The sequence below is a fragment of the Cyprinus carpio genome, chromosome B24, assembly GCF_018340385.1.
Source record: "Cyprinus carpio isolate SPL01 chromosome B24, ASM1834038v1, whole genome shotgun sequence".
NCBI classification, from domain to species: domain Eukaryota; kingdom Metazoa; phylum Chordata; class Actinopteri; order Cypriniformes; family Cyprinidae; genus Cyprinus; species Cyprinus carpio.
This window is the reverse complement of record NC_056620.1, coordinates 17,974,384-17,990,603: the sequence shown is the minus strand read 5'-3', so window position 1 is coordinate 17,990,603 and position 16,220 is coordinate 17,974,384. Positions and strand designations below refer to the sequence as shown.

Genomic DNA, 16,220 nt, shown 5'->3' with positions numbered 1-16,220 from the left:
GGATCAGACTTTTGTTGGTTCTGGAACAATATTTCCATCAAACAATCCTAAGCCAAGCTTTAACACTGCTCTAAAATCAGAGGGATTCAGACATTTTTTCATGCTCCAAACAAAATCGGATTATTTGACAGAAAAGTTGTTTCAGGACCAAAAAGAATATTGATCCAGAAACATGTTCCACTCAAGTAAATTGTGTTACCCCAACCCAAACCATATAATATATTATGAAACAAAACACAAATAAAATACTTTGTCCATCCAATCCATGTTTTGTTTGCTGTAGGAAACTTCCAACCGAGCAAGGAGAAACAGACAAGTCAGCTTCACATTTGCGATTCTCATCGAACTATGGCTGACCTTTGCCAGCAAGGTCACCACCTACCTGCCAAGAGCTGCAGTGGCAGCGATGGTCTCTCATCTTCCTGCTCCGAGGGCATCCTGCATCGCAACACCCAACACCACAAGGCTGGATCTCTTAGCAGCCTGAAAAGACCAAGTGGAGATGTGGAGGTTATCACCCGCAGTCCTCCACACAAGGACAACATGGTGACCTTCAACACCTTGCCCAGAGTGCATATGCCTGCTATGGACGAGTCTGCTTTCCGCAACGCCACCATCCACACCTCCTCGGTAGATTCGAGTCGATCGAAGCAGCTGCTGATGCAATGGAAGAGTAAGAACGAGAACCATAAACACTCCCTGCATGCCATGGAAGGCGGACCAGGACAGTCCCCTCCAAACAGCATGGACGTCCGCTGCAATTCTGAACCCTCAGCTGTGGGAATCAACGGTGAACATCAGGGACCTGGAGCCCCATACCTAAAAATGGCCACTGGAAGTACAACACTACCAAGCAACCCCAGTGGAATTGCTGGCGGTGCTCGGATACCCATGCAGTCTCGGCCTGGTTCCTCGCAGTTGGTGCACATCCCAGAGGAGACACAGGAGAACATGGGTGGCTTGCCAAATGCCAGTAATGCCCGTGACAAATGGCTTAAAAGCGTGGAGAGGACTGGGGAGAAGGGTGGGGAGGTACCGGTGGTTAGGACTAACTCTAATGGCCAGCCGCGCATCATGCAGGTCATTGCAATGTCCAAGCAGCAAGGTCTCCTGCAGGGGAGCTCTCCCAGTTCTGAGAGCAGCAGCCACACAAGCTCCACTGCACCTCTGCAGCGCTACAAGAGCCTAACTGAGGAGTCTGGAGGTCAAGGCAGCACTGGAGCCATCATTCGGGTAGAAGCCCATCCAGAAAACGGCCGACCCCTGGTGCATGCACACTCCACGGATGGAAGTGGCTCCTGGACATGGAAGTCCCAAAGCAGCCTCAGACAGTCATTTGAGCTCAATGACTTGAATCGAGACTCGGAGAGCTCAGAATCCGTGAGGGATGGTAACAGTTCTACGGACAGAAAGAAGAATGGCTCTAATGGCCCTAAAGTCGTTGCAGTGCCAACTGTCCCTACTTTATCTACAGCAGGTGGTGACCACCATCCCAACCAGACCATTTCCACCATCCGGGTGACTCCCATGGAAATGACTGAAGCTGGTCCTGAGAGTCGCGATTCGAGCTTGCGCAGAAAAACCAGGATCCTTATCCCTGAAAGAGGAAACAGTCCAGACAATACTAGGAATATTTTTTACAAGGGAACATCCACCACCCCAGTTTTCAAAGAGTAGTATAAAAAAAATTAAGAAACCAGAAGAGCTTTGGTGTTGTGTAGACACATATACTATGGTTTACACATCTCCAATCGCATCACCTGTTATGCATGAGATTATTCACTGATTTAAAATGATATGGCAGCAAGAAAAGCACAAAATCCAAGTTTTGGTCAGAATTTTGTTTACTTTTGTGATAACAACATTGTAAACATATGACAGTATATCATATGGAAATGGTCTTAACTTTAGTGAAACACTGTGAAGCTGGAACTGTGACCGTGCCAAGATTGAACTGCAACACTGTATTTAAGTATTTATCATCTCAGATATCTTAAAAGATTTTCCATATAGTCATACTTCCACTTATTCATACACTGATAACTATGCTAGCTGAAACTTATTTTTATATTCTGTAAATAACTTTTAAACTGGATGCTGCCCAATTCTGAGAACATTATGTAAAAATAAAAAGTTCAGAATAGAAAAAATAGTGCAGTGCACTCTTCTGAAAACTGTCATTTGTAATTTCTTATGACCATAAGTGCTTAGAATAATCTCTGTAGCAAATGATAGTCATAAAATGACATGCACTTCACGTTTACTACTTGCAATACAAAAACATTACATACTATATGTGTAGAAATTTGCACGTAAAATGCACATTCATGTATATTTTATTAGACACATAATGCGTTATATATGGAACACTGTCTATAAAAAAAAAGAGAAAAAAAAAACATTTTACGTACAAATACTAATGAGATTTACTACTTCCATTTAACACTATTATTGTGAAAAAAACAACAACATTAGTTCTGCACCTAATGTCTATCTTCCACTCTTTTCTCAAATGTATATTTGCATAACAAAATTCATTTTACTTGTTTCCCTTCAAATAATTCTGATTTTATGTCATAGTTATTTTAAGGTTAACTGCATTAGTAGCAAAATGGTATTCCACATTGATTTTCTAACTGTGGTTATTCCACTGTGAGCTCCAGCTTTTTAGGCCAAACATTCATATTAAATGTTTTTTTATTGTATACACTTGTGTAGCCGCACACTAAAAAAAAGTTAAAATGGCTTTACTGTTCAAAAAGAGATTTGCAATGAGCGAGAAGTGGCTCATTAAATCTAGTGTCATCGTAGCTGTTAAAAACTACAGCAGTGACATTTAATTCCATGATCATTTACTGTGTAACTTTTTATAAACTGTAAAAGAATGTGCCAAAGGGTATTTTAAAGGGAAGAAACATGTTTTGAAACATTTCTATAGAAGTCTGTATTCTTATAAACCACAAACTCTTTCAGCACAGCTTTAGCCAGTGCATGGTAGTTTGATATTTCACATTTATTTTTGGTTTCCTTTTTGTAAATTATGCATTTGTGTAGCAGCTGCATATGTGATTATTTATACTGAATATAAATGACTTGTTGACAATCTTTATAGATAAAGTCACTCCAGAACACACTGTATCTTATCTCTAACATGTCGAGAGATTGTTTGGATACCCATTAATGTTCGCTAATGATTTTAGAAATGCATTAAGCATGTTGGTAGCAGTTTGTGTTTTCTGAGAAACGTTTTACTCTGTAGCACTCTGTGTAACTGTCATCGACAGTGACGTGAGGTTCAGTTTGGATAGGAATGAATCCAGTCGAACCTGTTAGAGTGATGTTACATGTTAATGTTGCAGCGACCAGACAGAAAAATAATGTCAAACTTTGTTAATGTATATCACCTTTTAGAATACAAACAGTTTGTTTCTATCGTTACATGGTTCTGTTTTAGAAACAGAAAAACTGTGCTGTATCAGTGTTTGAATAAACATTTGCCATTTAAAACTGCTGAGTCTCTTCAATAATGAATTGGCTTCACATTTGTAATGCAACTTTCCACAAATAAGGCACAAAATAGACATTGAAGCTCTTTAAATAATGTCAAATTAACTATTACAAGGTGTTCTGTTTTCTATTTATTTTACTTGAGCTATGCATTTAATGCAATGTAATGTCCGAATACATTTAAAAACTCATTTTTATCAACAATATTGACTAAACAAAAATACAAAATTAAAATATTAAATAAAATAAAAAGTCATATTAAATTAAAAAATAAAATAAAAATTTACTTTTTTTTTTTCTTTTTGCAATTCATCAGATTATGCCAAAATTATAACACTATGACATATTTAATTATTGGATACTGTGAACTACTGGACTAATGAACTAGGACTTAAATGGCAAAATTGGGATGGAATGCTATTCCTGGAAAGTGCTTCATGTTTCTTCATCACTACTGTCATAAAAATATAAATATTATGGTGTGAGAATGATTTCTCCGTCAGCTGAGAACAGTCAACTGACAGACTGTGGGTAGAATAAAAATTAAGGCGTAACAAGTTTAAATCATTGCCTGTGGTCTTTCGTCCATCTTCGAAAATTAGCATGGTCAGATAACTCACATCCTTTCCTCACCATTCTATGTCTCCTGCATTAAGCAAACCAAAGCTGGCATGCAGCACTTTATCCATGGCTATACATTTAACGAGGATGCTTTAAAAGAAACATTAATTTCACACCAGATCAAGAACGCGTGACGCCACACAAACACACACAAGCTCCCATCATGATCAGGAAACGCTGGTCTCGTTAAGACTGCCATGTGTAATTATCATCGTACAGTATAAACTAGGTCAGTGAATTGACCTAAATTGAATGTGAGCGCTGCCAGATACAACTCATCTCTTATGAACTGATGAAGTAAACCAAAGGAGAATAAAACTATAAAAACTCAACAATGGAAGCTCTGGATCACACAGAAACACTTTTGTCTAGCCAAAACATGTAAAGTAGCGGTTGTCATTTTCAAGTCCACGTTCTCTAAACATCATGACTCAAAACAGAAAAGCTAATACATAATATACATAATCTTACGAAAAAGAACTATATAGTTACCACAATTTAAGTGTACAGCTAGTAACCACAAGTAAAACTTTAAATAAACACCACAGTACCATGCTAGTTAGGGTAAGGTAAGAGAAATCCAGAACAGGTTTATTTTCAGCCATACAGTACTTCTTCAAAATCAGCCAATATCATTTGTTTAAATATCAATCTGTACTACTTGTGTGTTCAGTTAACATATGGGAGTGCTAACCGGGAAACTATTAAGCTACAAGATCTTGAAATCATTGAAGCTAACATGCTGAATCTAATGTGAGCTGTGCCTTTGAATTATTTCATGTCTGAAAGATGAGAAATTTAGTTTTGGATATGTATTGTTGTTGAATAATGTATTGGATATGAATTAATAATTAATGTGATTCCCTCAACATTCAAACTGATACAAAAACAGTGGCATAAAATATGCATAACTGATACAGTAGATGGAAATAAGAATAACTGTTCAGGTGATGGCAGAACTTTAGAAACTTTAGCATGCACATCTGAAATCAGAGGGCATGAAATTCATAAATAGAAATAGCTGAGGACCTTAGTGGTATCGTGGATATTTTAACAACTTTGCTTGCACTTTTTCACAAATCATGCAATTTGAGCAATTTAAAATGGTCATATTTGTTATCCAACAAAAAATAATATGGTATAATATAATAAAAAATGTTGTTTATTCATAAATAAGATATGACTTAATTTATATAAATAATACAAAATAAATGTTATATTAAAAAGGGTTGCAGATTTAGCCTAAATTGAGATATCATTAAGTACGGTGGGAAAAGGGCCTAAAATACCTGAAGAAGCTACCTGTTAGCATTTGCATTTTCATTCATCTCAATGGTAGTTGGTTGGCTGGCGCAGCATGTCCTCATGCTCGCACATTATTTGGATTTTGTACACAATAAAATGTCTCATTTGTTGTAAATGCATGGACACCAGTGATCAATATTCCTAAAATTTTCTCATGAATGACATTAGGGTGAGCACATAATGACTGGGTTTTCATATCTGGATGAACTACTCCTTGAAAGTAAGGTTAAGTTAGGTAAATTGTAAAATTCACATGCCAAATTGATGTCCTTGTTTTAAAGCTGCAACCTTCCAGTGCCATTAGAAATTGAAATGCTAATGAATGGCCTTTAAATGCAGCAGTGGCCTTAATGAAACAACCATTTGTCAGCATCACAGTTTATTTATACATCACTGATTTTATATTTACCTCACAGCATATGAGCTCTGAAAGGTCAAAACTTCATGTCATGTTGTATTGGATAGCAATGGCACAGGGGCAGCTGGGAAATGAAATAAAGGCATGATTGTGAAAGCCAGTTGTTTGTTCAATGTGAAATACATTAGGGGTTCAGGCCAAGCACTTACACATGGTATCTTCACACTTTGCGTGATAAATGACCTGTGGGTATGTATGGATCAATACACTATGTAGAATGCAATTGATTGCAGCATTAAAGATGCTTCAAATTTTTACTGCAGTCTGTGTCCAACAGCTTTTACTAATGGAACACTGCAACTGTCCAGCAACATTCAGATTTAAAGCCTAACTGACAGAAAGCTATTCTTTAAGTGCATGTCACATTAGTAAAACTTTTGCAGCAGGCAAAAGTACACTGCACATGATCAATAGTGTAGCGATAGTCAGATGTCACTATTCCAAACTAAGCAGCTTCAAAATGGCCATTTGCATGTTTAAAGTTTAACAAACTTGTATCCATTGCGAAATCCACATGCAAAAAAATTCCAGATTGCATACATTTCCTGTTTTGCCTTCAGAATTTCTCTTTACAAAGGTAAATGGGACCATAAAAAGTGGCATAAAGTCTGGTCCACTCATCCCAATAAAGGTGATGCAGTCTTTGCAAAAAAAAAAAAAAAAAAAAAAAAAAAATTACATTTTCAGAATTTCAGAATGGAAGTAAAAGGCTTCAAGTAACTTTAATTTGCAGTTTCTGCATCCCTAAAGACCATGAGCAATTTTTGATATCTTATGAATGTTGTATATATAAAATATAATAAATTATTTTTAATTTTGAAATCATTATAAAATAAAACACAATCATTTAATTTTATATTTTTGAATCATTACTTTGATAATTATCAGATGTAATTGATCACCAAATATTAATACTGACATAATATAACTAAATTACTATATACAACACAATAAATGTTAATATATATTTTATGTGCCTGTATTTTTTTGTAATTGATCATTGAGTATTCTCATATTTCAGCATACTGATGAAAACACTGGTTTTTCAAACTTTAACCACGGGCTGCTGGCAGATTGATGAGATTTGTTCTGTGGATCATGTCATCCTAAACACCTCTGAATTTTTCATGAACGGCCCCTGATGTGCCACAGGCAAGCTAGCGTTTTATTAATAAAAAGCTCACTGGCTTGATGCAGAGGAGGAGGCGACAGGGATTTCAAACACCATTCAAGTGTTTTTTTTTTTTTTTTTTGTAATACAAGCCAATGGAATGCATTCCTTTACTGGAAATAAGAAACAAGAACGTGGGAAATTTAAGAGCTTGACATTTAAATGATTATGCAATTTAAGTCAACATAAAATGGCATTGCCAACCCATTTGATATTTACAAAAATATTTATTTAGAATCTTTTTTTTGCACTGATGAACCATGCAGAATAAGACCAGGCATATTTATTAATGCAAATAGGAATGATTTTGATTTCATGTTGACTTTGAAATGTTTTATGAAGTGAAATAATAATTCAATAATAAAATTTTTTACTGCAGAACTCGTAAGCAATGTGAAAGAAAATTCTGTCCATTCTGATCTACATTAAACAATGATGAAATGTTTCTCAAAAAGACACTGCTGTCACAAAAATACATTTATGCAGCCAGGAAAGGATCTTGTTGTTTTAGACAAAACACACTCACTGCAGTGCTCAAACTGGGTCACATATGACGAGGTATGAAATGTTAATAATTTTTTGGAGTGATGTTTTGCCAGTTTTACCTTCACTGCCATGGCATCAAACAGTAAACCGTGGCTCATGATTGTCATCACGATAGCAAACTTTCAGGAGAGTCTTCACCATTTCTGGATCCTGAGAGAAATAAACAGCATGTAAGTGCTTGAAGAAGATCAATGATCGATGATTAAATCATATTTAATATCAAAGATCTTTTCTTCTTCTTTCTGTTCTAGCAAAGGTTTAAATGTCAGAAACATTAGTAACTCCTGACCCGGATTTGTTTTTGGTTGTTTCTGGATTATTCCTGTTTTGTTGTGGGCTATACCAAGTCTGCATTGTTGCTGATTTTATGCAACCTTGAACTGACTCTGAATTTAATTAATTATGTAATTAAGTATAATTATGCAAATTTATGTGAATTTTTTTGCTTTATTTTAATAAACTCCACAAAAGCTGTCTATCTCTCTCTGCTCATCTATAGATAGATTTGCTTTCAGAGCAGACACTGAAGGCTCTCGGTGTGATTCTCATGGGAGGTAAAGCTGTTTGTTAGCAGCCTACAATTGAATCTTAGAAACAGATGCATTTTCTCAGCCTCATATCTGTGGGTGTTGTGTGACTAAAACACAAACTGACATCCGAAGAGATATGGACTTGTATAATGGAGGAGGAATGTTTACAATGACGAAGGTGTCTGATGATCGTTCATTTAAAGGGGTCATATGATGCTGCTAAAAAGAACATTATTTTGTGTATTTGGTGTAATGAAATGTGTTTTTGCGGTTTAAGGTTAAAAAAACACATTATTTTCCACATACTGTACATTATTGTTTCTCCTCTATGGCCCGCATTCTGAAACACGTCGATTTTTACAAAGCTTATCGCTCTGAAAAGCGAGGTGTGCTGTGTTTGTCCAGCTATCTAGCGCGTTGTGATTGGCCGAATGCCTCAAGCGTGTGACAGATATATTACGCCTCTTAACACTGTGATGTCTTGTCCGGCTGGAGCGACGAGACATAAACATAAAACCCATTATAAACGTGATATAAACATGATTTCTAGTCGCGTTTTCTTTTGGAAGGCAAAAACAAAGTAGTTTCGCTTTCCCAACGAAACAGCGTCACACACCGCGGCCTTGAGTGAGCAGAGGCCGGAGGCCTAGAGTGAACCGCTGCCGGCTTGAGTGAGCAGAGGCGGGCGGCTTGAGGCAGATTCTACAAAGGAGCGTACCTTTGGTTTGCAGCAACCACAAGTTGAAAAACTCAATTGAAAAGAAAATCTCACACACAAATAAACTGAACACACTAATACACTTAACACCAAATTCACGCAAAATCACGTTTTCACGTTTTCATAATTTAAACAAAGACAATTAATGGTATCATTTTCAAAAACTTGAACTTTGAAACCTGTTTTCCAAAATTAGCATTTTCAGGCCCCCAAAATGCTGTTGTCATGTAAATGAAGGTCCAAAGTGCATATAAGTTTTCATTTTTTAGATGAAAATGGTATCGTGTAAACAGCCCCTCAGCTGTTTTGGATTGTATTTCTTCTAGGGATGCACAATACACTGGTGTCATATTAATGCTCAAATTAAATATTCATTTTATACTGTACATTATAATGTACATTATAATGTTTTGATGCCTAAATTCACTTGTAGATTTTAATAGTTTTGGTGTTTTAAAGTTACTTATTGACAAAATAGAATAAAATTGTTATATTGGGCATTTATCAGTAGCCTATATAAGCCAGAATTTTAACATCAGTGCATACATAAATTTATGAAAGGAACCTTAGGGGAAACATCTGACAATTTTGATACTGAAATGAACATAATTTGGAACTCTGAGAAATTCAAGAGCAACTCTTGAGTGAAAAACAAAAAACAAAAAATATTCTAGGAACGAATGGCTCACCTCATGAAAAAATTATAGGAAACTGAGGGTAGTTTTCCCAAGATTGTCAGATTCATTTTACATTTCTTTTTGTTACACTTGCTGTTTGAATCTAGGAAACTGTTAAGCCCTAGACTTACCTTTACACCTGTATACTCACATAAATATATACACACATCATGAAGAGTTGGCATTCATTTCTGACAAATGACACATGGCGCTATTTCACACGATGCATTGCACGATTAGCAGTGCAGTGAGCCGTGAAGCTAATTGCCACAATGTTCTCTCTAGCACCGTGCTGACATTTAGAGAGCGATGGCCAGACATACATTTCCATTCAGTTTATGAAGATGAAAGCGGACTTCGATTTATCAAAGTAGCACACTAGCTTGAACAATCATTCTGCCCCAGGTTATTAACTACTAACAACTACTAAAAAATTATAACAACATTATATCAAATTTTTAATTTATTTTCAAAAAAATAACAATAAAAAAAAAATAAAAACAATAAGGCAGCATAGTCCCACAATCTTTATTAGTGACTAGACCTAGATAGTCTCAAAGAAAATAAAAAGGTAAAACTTACGATTTAAAAGTAAAAGTCAGTAAGATTTTTTTAAAGAAATATATATATTTTTTATTTTGTTGTGTGTCTGATTAGGGGACAGTCAGGAGAGTCCTGACCACTTTAGATGGAACATGAGGTTGTACTGTTGCTACTGCATGGGTGAACAGATGCATGGGTCCCAGATCTGCCATGGAAAGGAAAGCAATTAAAAAAAGTAGAAAATTAGAAGTATGACAAATGATGGATTCAAGCAAACAACAAAAGAATGTTTTCTAAATGAACCATATACAAATGTACAGGCATTTCATGAAATACATTCATAAATTAGTACATCATTATGTCTATTTTCTGCATTGGCATTTTAGTTCTGTTCCTCACAGTCCGATGTGTGCAGAAGATCAGTTGAGTTTTCCTGTCATCTGCTGGTGGCTGGTGCTCACTACAGATACACAGCAAGATATCAGCCCTGTCTGTATAAGAGAATATTTCAATTCATAAATAAGAAATTCACTAGGATTGTAACAACCCCTCTGCCTCCCCAAATATAAATATTTTATATTAAATTTTAATTGATGGTACTAAAAACAATTATTGTTAACATAAGACAAATTTATAGTTTTTTTTTTTTTTTTTTTTTTAATTTTCTATATTCTACTGAGAATTGTAACTTTACCTTTAAGTTTATTTTATTATTATTATAATTTTTTTTGTTTGGCAATTAAATGCAAAGCCCAATTTTTAATCCTGAATAAAAAATATATAATGCATGATAATTCAATAGTCTGTGACATTTTTAAACTGCTTAAAACACAGCTGAAAGAACATGTGGATATAAAGATGTTTGGATATTAATACAAATGTGTTTAAACAGATTAAAAGAGTTATGGCCAGGCCTCTTACTCTCTAATCAAGAATAGAATCTGATAGCTGGCCAGATGATTTCACACAGGAGGAATGTTGATATCAGGCTGGAGAATGTTACAGAGCCCTTGCCAGAGATTCACTTCCCTCTACAAACCTTTGATCCAGTCATTACATGGGCAGAAATGCAGGCCTTCAGCCCCCAAATCCCACCACACACAAACAAAGCCAAGTCAGTAAATCCAGCACAGGTGGGAGATTGTAATAGTCATTTCCTGTGAAGAAGCTATGGGTTGAATCATTTATTTTACCCATACCAGCAGGGTTGCCAACTCTCACGCATTTGGCGTGAGTCTCACGCTCTAACGCTGCCCATGTAAATCTCACGCCAAATTGGCAACCCTGCTTGCGATATGAAACAGTCTAGCTTTCAAATTGTGTAAGTTTTAATACGAAATTTAAACAATAAATACAGTTTTGGCGCACTTAATGTGACGTAAATCTTAAAATGTTGCGCTTCAGTTAAAGCCAGAGCCAGACACTGGTTTACAGTATCATTTTATTCTGGAGAGTGAATGGAGTTGCAACATTAATATGGTTTTCTTGTATTTAACCCTCGGGTATTGCTTTCTTATAATATGACCATACAGCTTAACTCTATTTCAGTTAAATAAATGTTCTAGATTTTAGTTCAGTAATATTTATTTAATATTTTAAGGAGATCTTTTAATACTAAATACTATTTGTGCAATAATTATGGTCCATTATAACTTAAAATATATTTGTCTAATATTTCTATTACTTATATTACAAATAGTGTAGTATTTAAGGTTAAAATATAGAAATGTTTTTAAATTCCAATGCTAAGCAGCAAATTAGAGTCATTTTGTGGTCAAAAAAAAAATTCATTTTCATTTTTAATGCCATGGTTAACCCACTAACCTATATGGCTCTTAAATAAATTGTATCTAGAATATTGCAGATCATACCTGCGTACTTAATTTTAAGTTTTTTTTTTTTTTTTTTTTTGAAGATATATTTAGACATAATTAAACACTAGATTTTTTTGAATGTGAAATTTAAAAAGTAATATGTACATCCTTTTATTAATGATACTTATATAAGTATACATAATGAATGCAAGCAAATTCTGAATTTAACCACAAGTTTAAAATAGTGCTAAAAAGGAATTTAACTGCATCCAACAAAAGATTTTTATCCCCTTTAAAGTACAATTGATATAATTGATATTCAGATTAGAACTTCAGATCTTGGATCACGAATCATTTGATTCAGATTGGGACTTTGGACTGCGTATCATTTGATTTAGATTGGAACTTTGGAGCGTGTTTGTGAATCTTTTGATTCAGAGCGGGTTTGCAAATTGTTATGCTCAGACATGTCTGTTGAGTGGAATCGACTCGTGCCTCGGAATCGACGAATCATTTACTTTGGAATCGACTCCCTGTCATACCTGGCCCCCATCCACAGCAACCACATGGCGAGTTTTTCAAAGGCAGCACCATTCACATTTTTCTCAAACTCCAGTTAGTTCTGTTAGAACATAGAAATAAAAGGCTTGTTCTGCTCTCACTGCAGATTTTTTTGGCTGCCATGGCAACAGTAGCCTACCTGTATCAAAAAACGTGTTGTAGGGTCGTACACATCCTAAACAGGGTAAGGAATATTTATCAAATTTTATATGTTCACACATGCCATTGTGACTCAGAGGTTCACGCCTGTACAATGCGATTGCTGCTGTGTCTTTTTCAGGAAGCACAACAGCTGCATCGGAAACATGTAACAGCTCAGAAACATAAACAAAAAGGTACTTAATCAGTCTGTTTAGAATCTCAGGTAACCTTCAGCCTGAAAGCATTTAAAATAAGGCACAGATAAATTAATTAATAGAACATGGTGTATATATGTAGGCTATTGATCTGAATGTCTACTGCAAACTTAAGTTATCATCAGCAGCAGCTGTTTTGTTGGTTTTCATGCAAAGCTAACAGTAAAGGTTAACTCTGTCTTCCGTTCATTCTCTTTCACACCCACATGCATGGATTCAAGTGTTCCTGCACAACAGTTTAACACTATAAACACACTTAGACCAGCTCGAGCTCTGACTGTAAGCAGATCTCCCAAAATAATTATTAAGTAATAGGTTGCACAGTGAATTCTACATACTACACTTTTTAATTAAAATACATATTTTATTCAGCAAGGATGCACTGAATAGCCAAAATATTAAAAAGTGAGTTTCTATTTCAAATAAATGCATAAAAATAAGAAAAGTTTTTTGAACTCCAGATCAACATATTACAATGTTTTCTGAAGGTTCATGTGACAGTACTGGAGTAATAATGCTGAAAATTCAAATTTGCCATCACAGGAATAAATTCTATCTATCTATCTATCTATCTATCTATCTATCTATCTATCTATCTATCTATCTATCTATCTATCTATCTGTCTATCTATCTATCTATCTATCTATCTGTCTGTCTGTCTAACTTACTGTATACACACACACACACACACACAAATATATACACAACCGTCTGTCTGTCTGTCTATCTATCTATCTATCTATCTGTCTGTCTGTCTGTCTGTCTGTCTGTCTGTCTGTCTATCTATCTCTTTGTCTGTCTGTCTGTCTGTCTGTCTATCTATCTATCTCTTTGTCTGTCTGTCTGTCTGTCTGTCCATCTATTTGTCTGTCTGTCTGTCTGTCTATCTATCTATCTATCTATCTATCTATCTATCTATCTATCTATCTATCTATCTATCTATCTATCTATCTATCTATCTATCTATCTCTTTGTCTGTCTGTCTGTCTGTCTATCTATCTATCTATGTCATTCACAAAATAATTTACTGATCTCTCTTTCTCTTTTTCCCCTCCTCTCTATCGCTCTCCTCCAGGGTTGTGAAAGAATCCTGGGTATCTATCTGAGCCAATAAATAAACATTGACTGGTGCTTCAAAGACGTCAAGCTGTCATTCTGCAGGTCCAGCCGAATTGGATTCTAAACATCACAACTACATCTGGAACTGACAGATTCATAAAAGTGCTGTATTTCTCACAGCTGTTAAAATGGAGGTACAGTTTTATTTTACATGTTTTGATTTCTTCTGCTCTCCTCCCCTATATGACAGACTGTGTGTAGGCAGCTTGGCTCCAGCATTTCCAGGCTGTGCAGGACAGTGTTCTGGTGACAGATCCGCCCTGGGTTTCCGTTCATTAGAGGGCCAGCGGGAATGTGGCAGGCTGCGAGAGTGTTGTATCAGGCGTAGCCTGCAGTAATGTCCCAGTTTTCTGTGTTCACTCTGCAAGCTGTCCCCTTGATGTGTATGTGTGTGTATGTGTGTGTGAGAGAGAGTGCATTACTAAAGATTATGGTTGTAAATCAATAACCTATACAATAGTATTATGGTTTTTAGAGAAGATGTCACACACGCATCAAGGGGACACATACCACACACTTATATTCATGGACGTACCATGGTGTATTTCGAAGTACACTAGTATTACCATCCTGCACCATCACTATACCATGCTACCTATACAGTAATTTTTGTAAGTATGGCTAACACCAAGTACCTAGAAGTACCATTTTTGATACCATGGTGTATGACTATTGTAATCATTCTGTACCATGCTACATCATGGTAGAATCTGAAGTACCTTAGTACCATGTAAATACCATGGCACATGAATATGGCAATCGTAAAGTACTCAAATATCAAAGTGCATCAAAACAACACTGACATTCACTTTTATCACTTACAAAACATACCATATTATCTCTATGTTTTTTGTTCATGGTACTGTGATAATAACAAAGCTTTTAGAATATAATACCATGGTGCTCTTTGAGTTATCTACCACAAAAATATAAATACACAGAAATAAAAATAAAATCTCAATCCACAATCAAATACTGTACTGTTTTTTGGACATGTACTGTGCTAAAACAATGGCATTTTAGACCATGTACCATGGTAGTATTATTGATATTCTTGGAAATATCATGGTGCATTTCAAAATACAATAGTTTTACCATCCTACACCATCACTGCACCATGGCACAATCCACAGCACTTTTTTGTCTGTATGGTTAACACAAAGTACCTAGGAGTACCATTTTAGATACCTTGGTAAATCACTATGGTACTCATTCTGTACCATGCTACATATCAAAGTACCATTGTAATATATTCAGTTACTATTACTATACCGCGGGTTGTCAGTAGGACCAGATCTCCTCTATTAAGCGGTTTCCTTCAGCATAGGTGTCTTGCTAGTGTAGTGTTTTTACAGTAAGAGGTACAGGTGCTGATTGTTTAGGAATCTCATGCAGTGCAGACTTTCTCATGTGCTGTGCATCTATCTTTAGCACACTAGAACTAAATAACTTGGCATGGGTTCAGCCCGTTGCCATGGACACTTTTGTACAAGCTCCAGGCTGCTGATTCGTGAATGTAGAGTGAAAGCACGTGCCGCACAACACAGTAAATCACAAAATCTAGCTCACCACAGACATTAGGAATTAGATCCGATCAATAAATCCATGGGGCCAGATGAACAGTGCATCAGTTATCTTTTTGATCATCAAGGGTTATTTAGTTTAATTTCCCAAATGTTGCATAAATGAACACATGTGAACTACAATGTGTGTTTTGATTAATCAGGGCAATAACGAGAAACAGGATTCCTGCTGGGGGCAGAACAATATAAAAATAATGAGTTCTGAGCTCATTAAGTTAATTCCAATGAGAATGGTTTTGGGGATTAACATAGACAACACTCCAAGAACAGCGTATCTAGGGATTGAAATATCATATATCACCTTAGCAACCTCTTAGAATATCTTAGCAATTGCACAGCAATGTGCTGCAACACTCAGAACACTTTAGCAACCGCATAGCAACACCCTGTTAAAGGGATAGTACACCCAAAAATGTTTATCTACTTCCCCCAGGGCATCCAAGACGTAGGTGACTTTGTTTCTTCAGTAGAACACAAATGAAGATTTTTAACTCCAATCATTGCAGTCTGTCAATCATGTAATGTAAGTGGATGGGAATCATGGCTTTGAGAGTCAAAAAAACATACACAAACAAAACCAAATTAAACCCTGCGGCTTGTGACCATACATTGATGTGTAAAGACACAAAGCAATCGGTATGTGCAAGAAACTGAACAGTATTTATATAATTTTTTACCTCTGATTTTCACAGCAGTGTCCAAACTGTCCTGAGCGCGTCCAAAGTGTTCTCAACAGCCGGCACCTGACGC

The 16,220-nt window shown here is 35.9% G+C and overlaps 1 protein-coding gene and 1 long non-coding RNA gene across 4 annotated transcripts in view; one reads left to right on the top strand and one right to left on the bottom strand.

The window, feature by feature from the left end:
* Nucleotides 1-3,518, top strand: part of LOC109109033 (2-lysophosphatidate phosphatase PLPPR4) — a 17,713-nt gene extending 14,195 nt beyond the window's left edge. For 2 of the 3 annotated variants that reach the window (XM_042751921.1, XM_042751923.1), the window contains exon 8: nt 268-3,517. In XM_042751921.1, coding sequence (XP_042607855.1) covers nt 268-1,677 — 1,410 coding nt within the window. In that variant the 3' untranslated portion in view covers nt 1,678-3,517. Of the gene's footprint in view, nt 1-267 lie in introns of all 3 variants that reach the window. The other variant, XM_042751924.1, reaches the window with a different exon arrangement.
* The window catches only part of LOC122142202, a 20,464-nt gene extending 4,244 nt beyond the window's left edge, over nt 1-16,220 (bottom strand). The window contains exons 1-2 of the long non-coding RNA XR_006158432.1: nt 16,148-16,220; nt 7,628-7,718 (exon numbers count right to left, since the gene is read on the bottom strand). This is a non-coding gene — a long non-coding RNA (uncharacterized LOC122142202). The remainder of the gene's footprint in view (nt 1-7,627; nt 7,719-16,147) is intronic.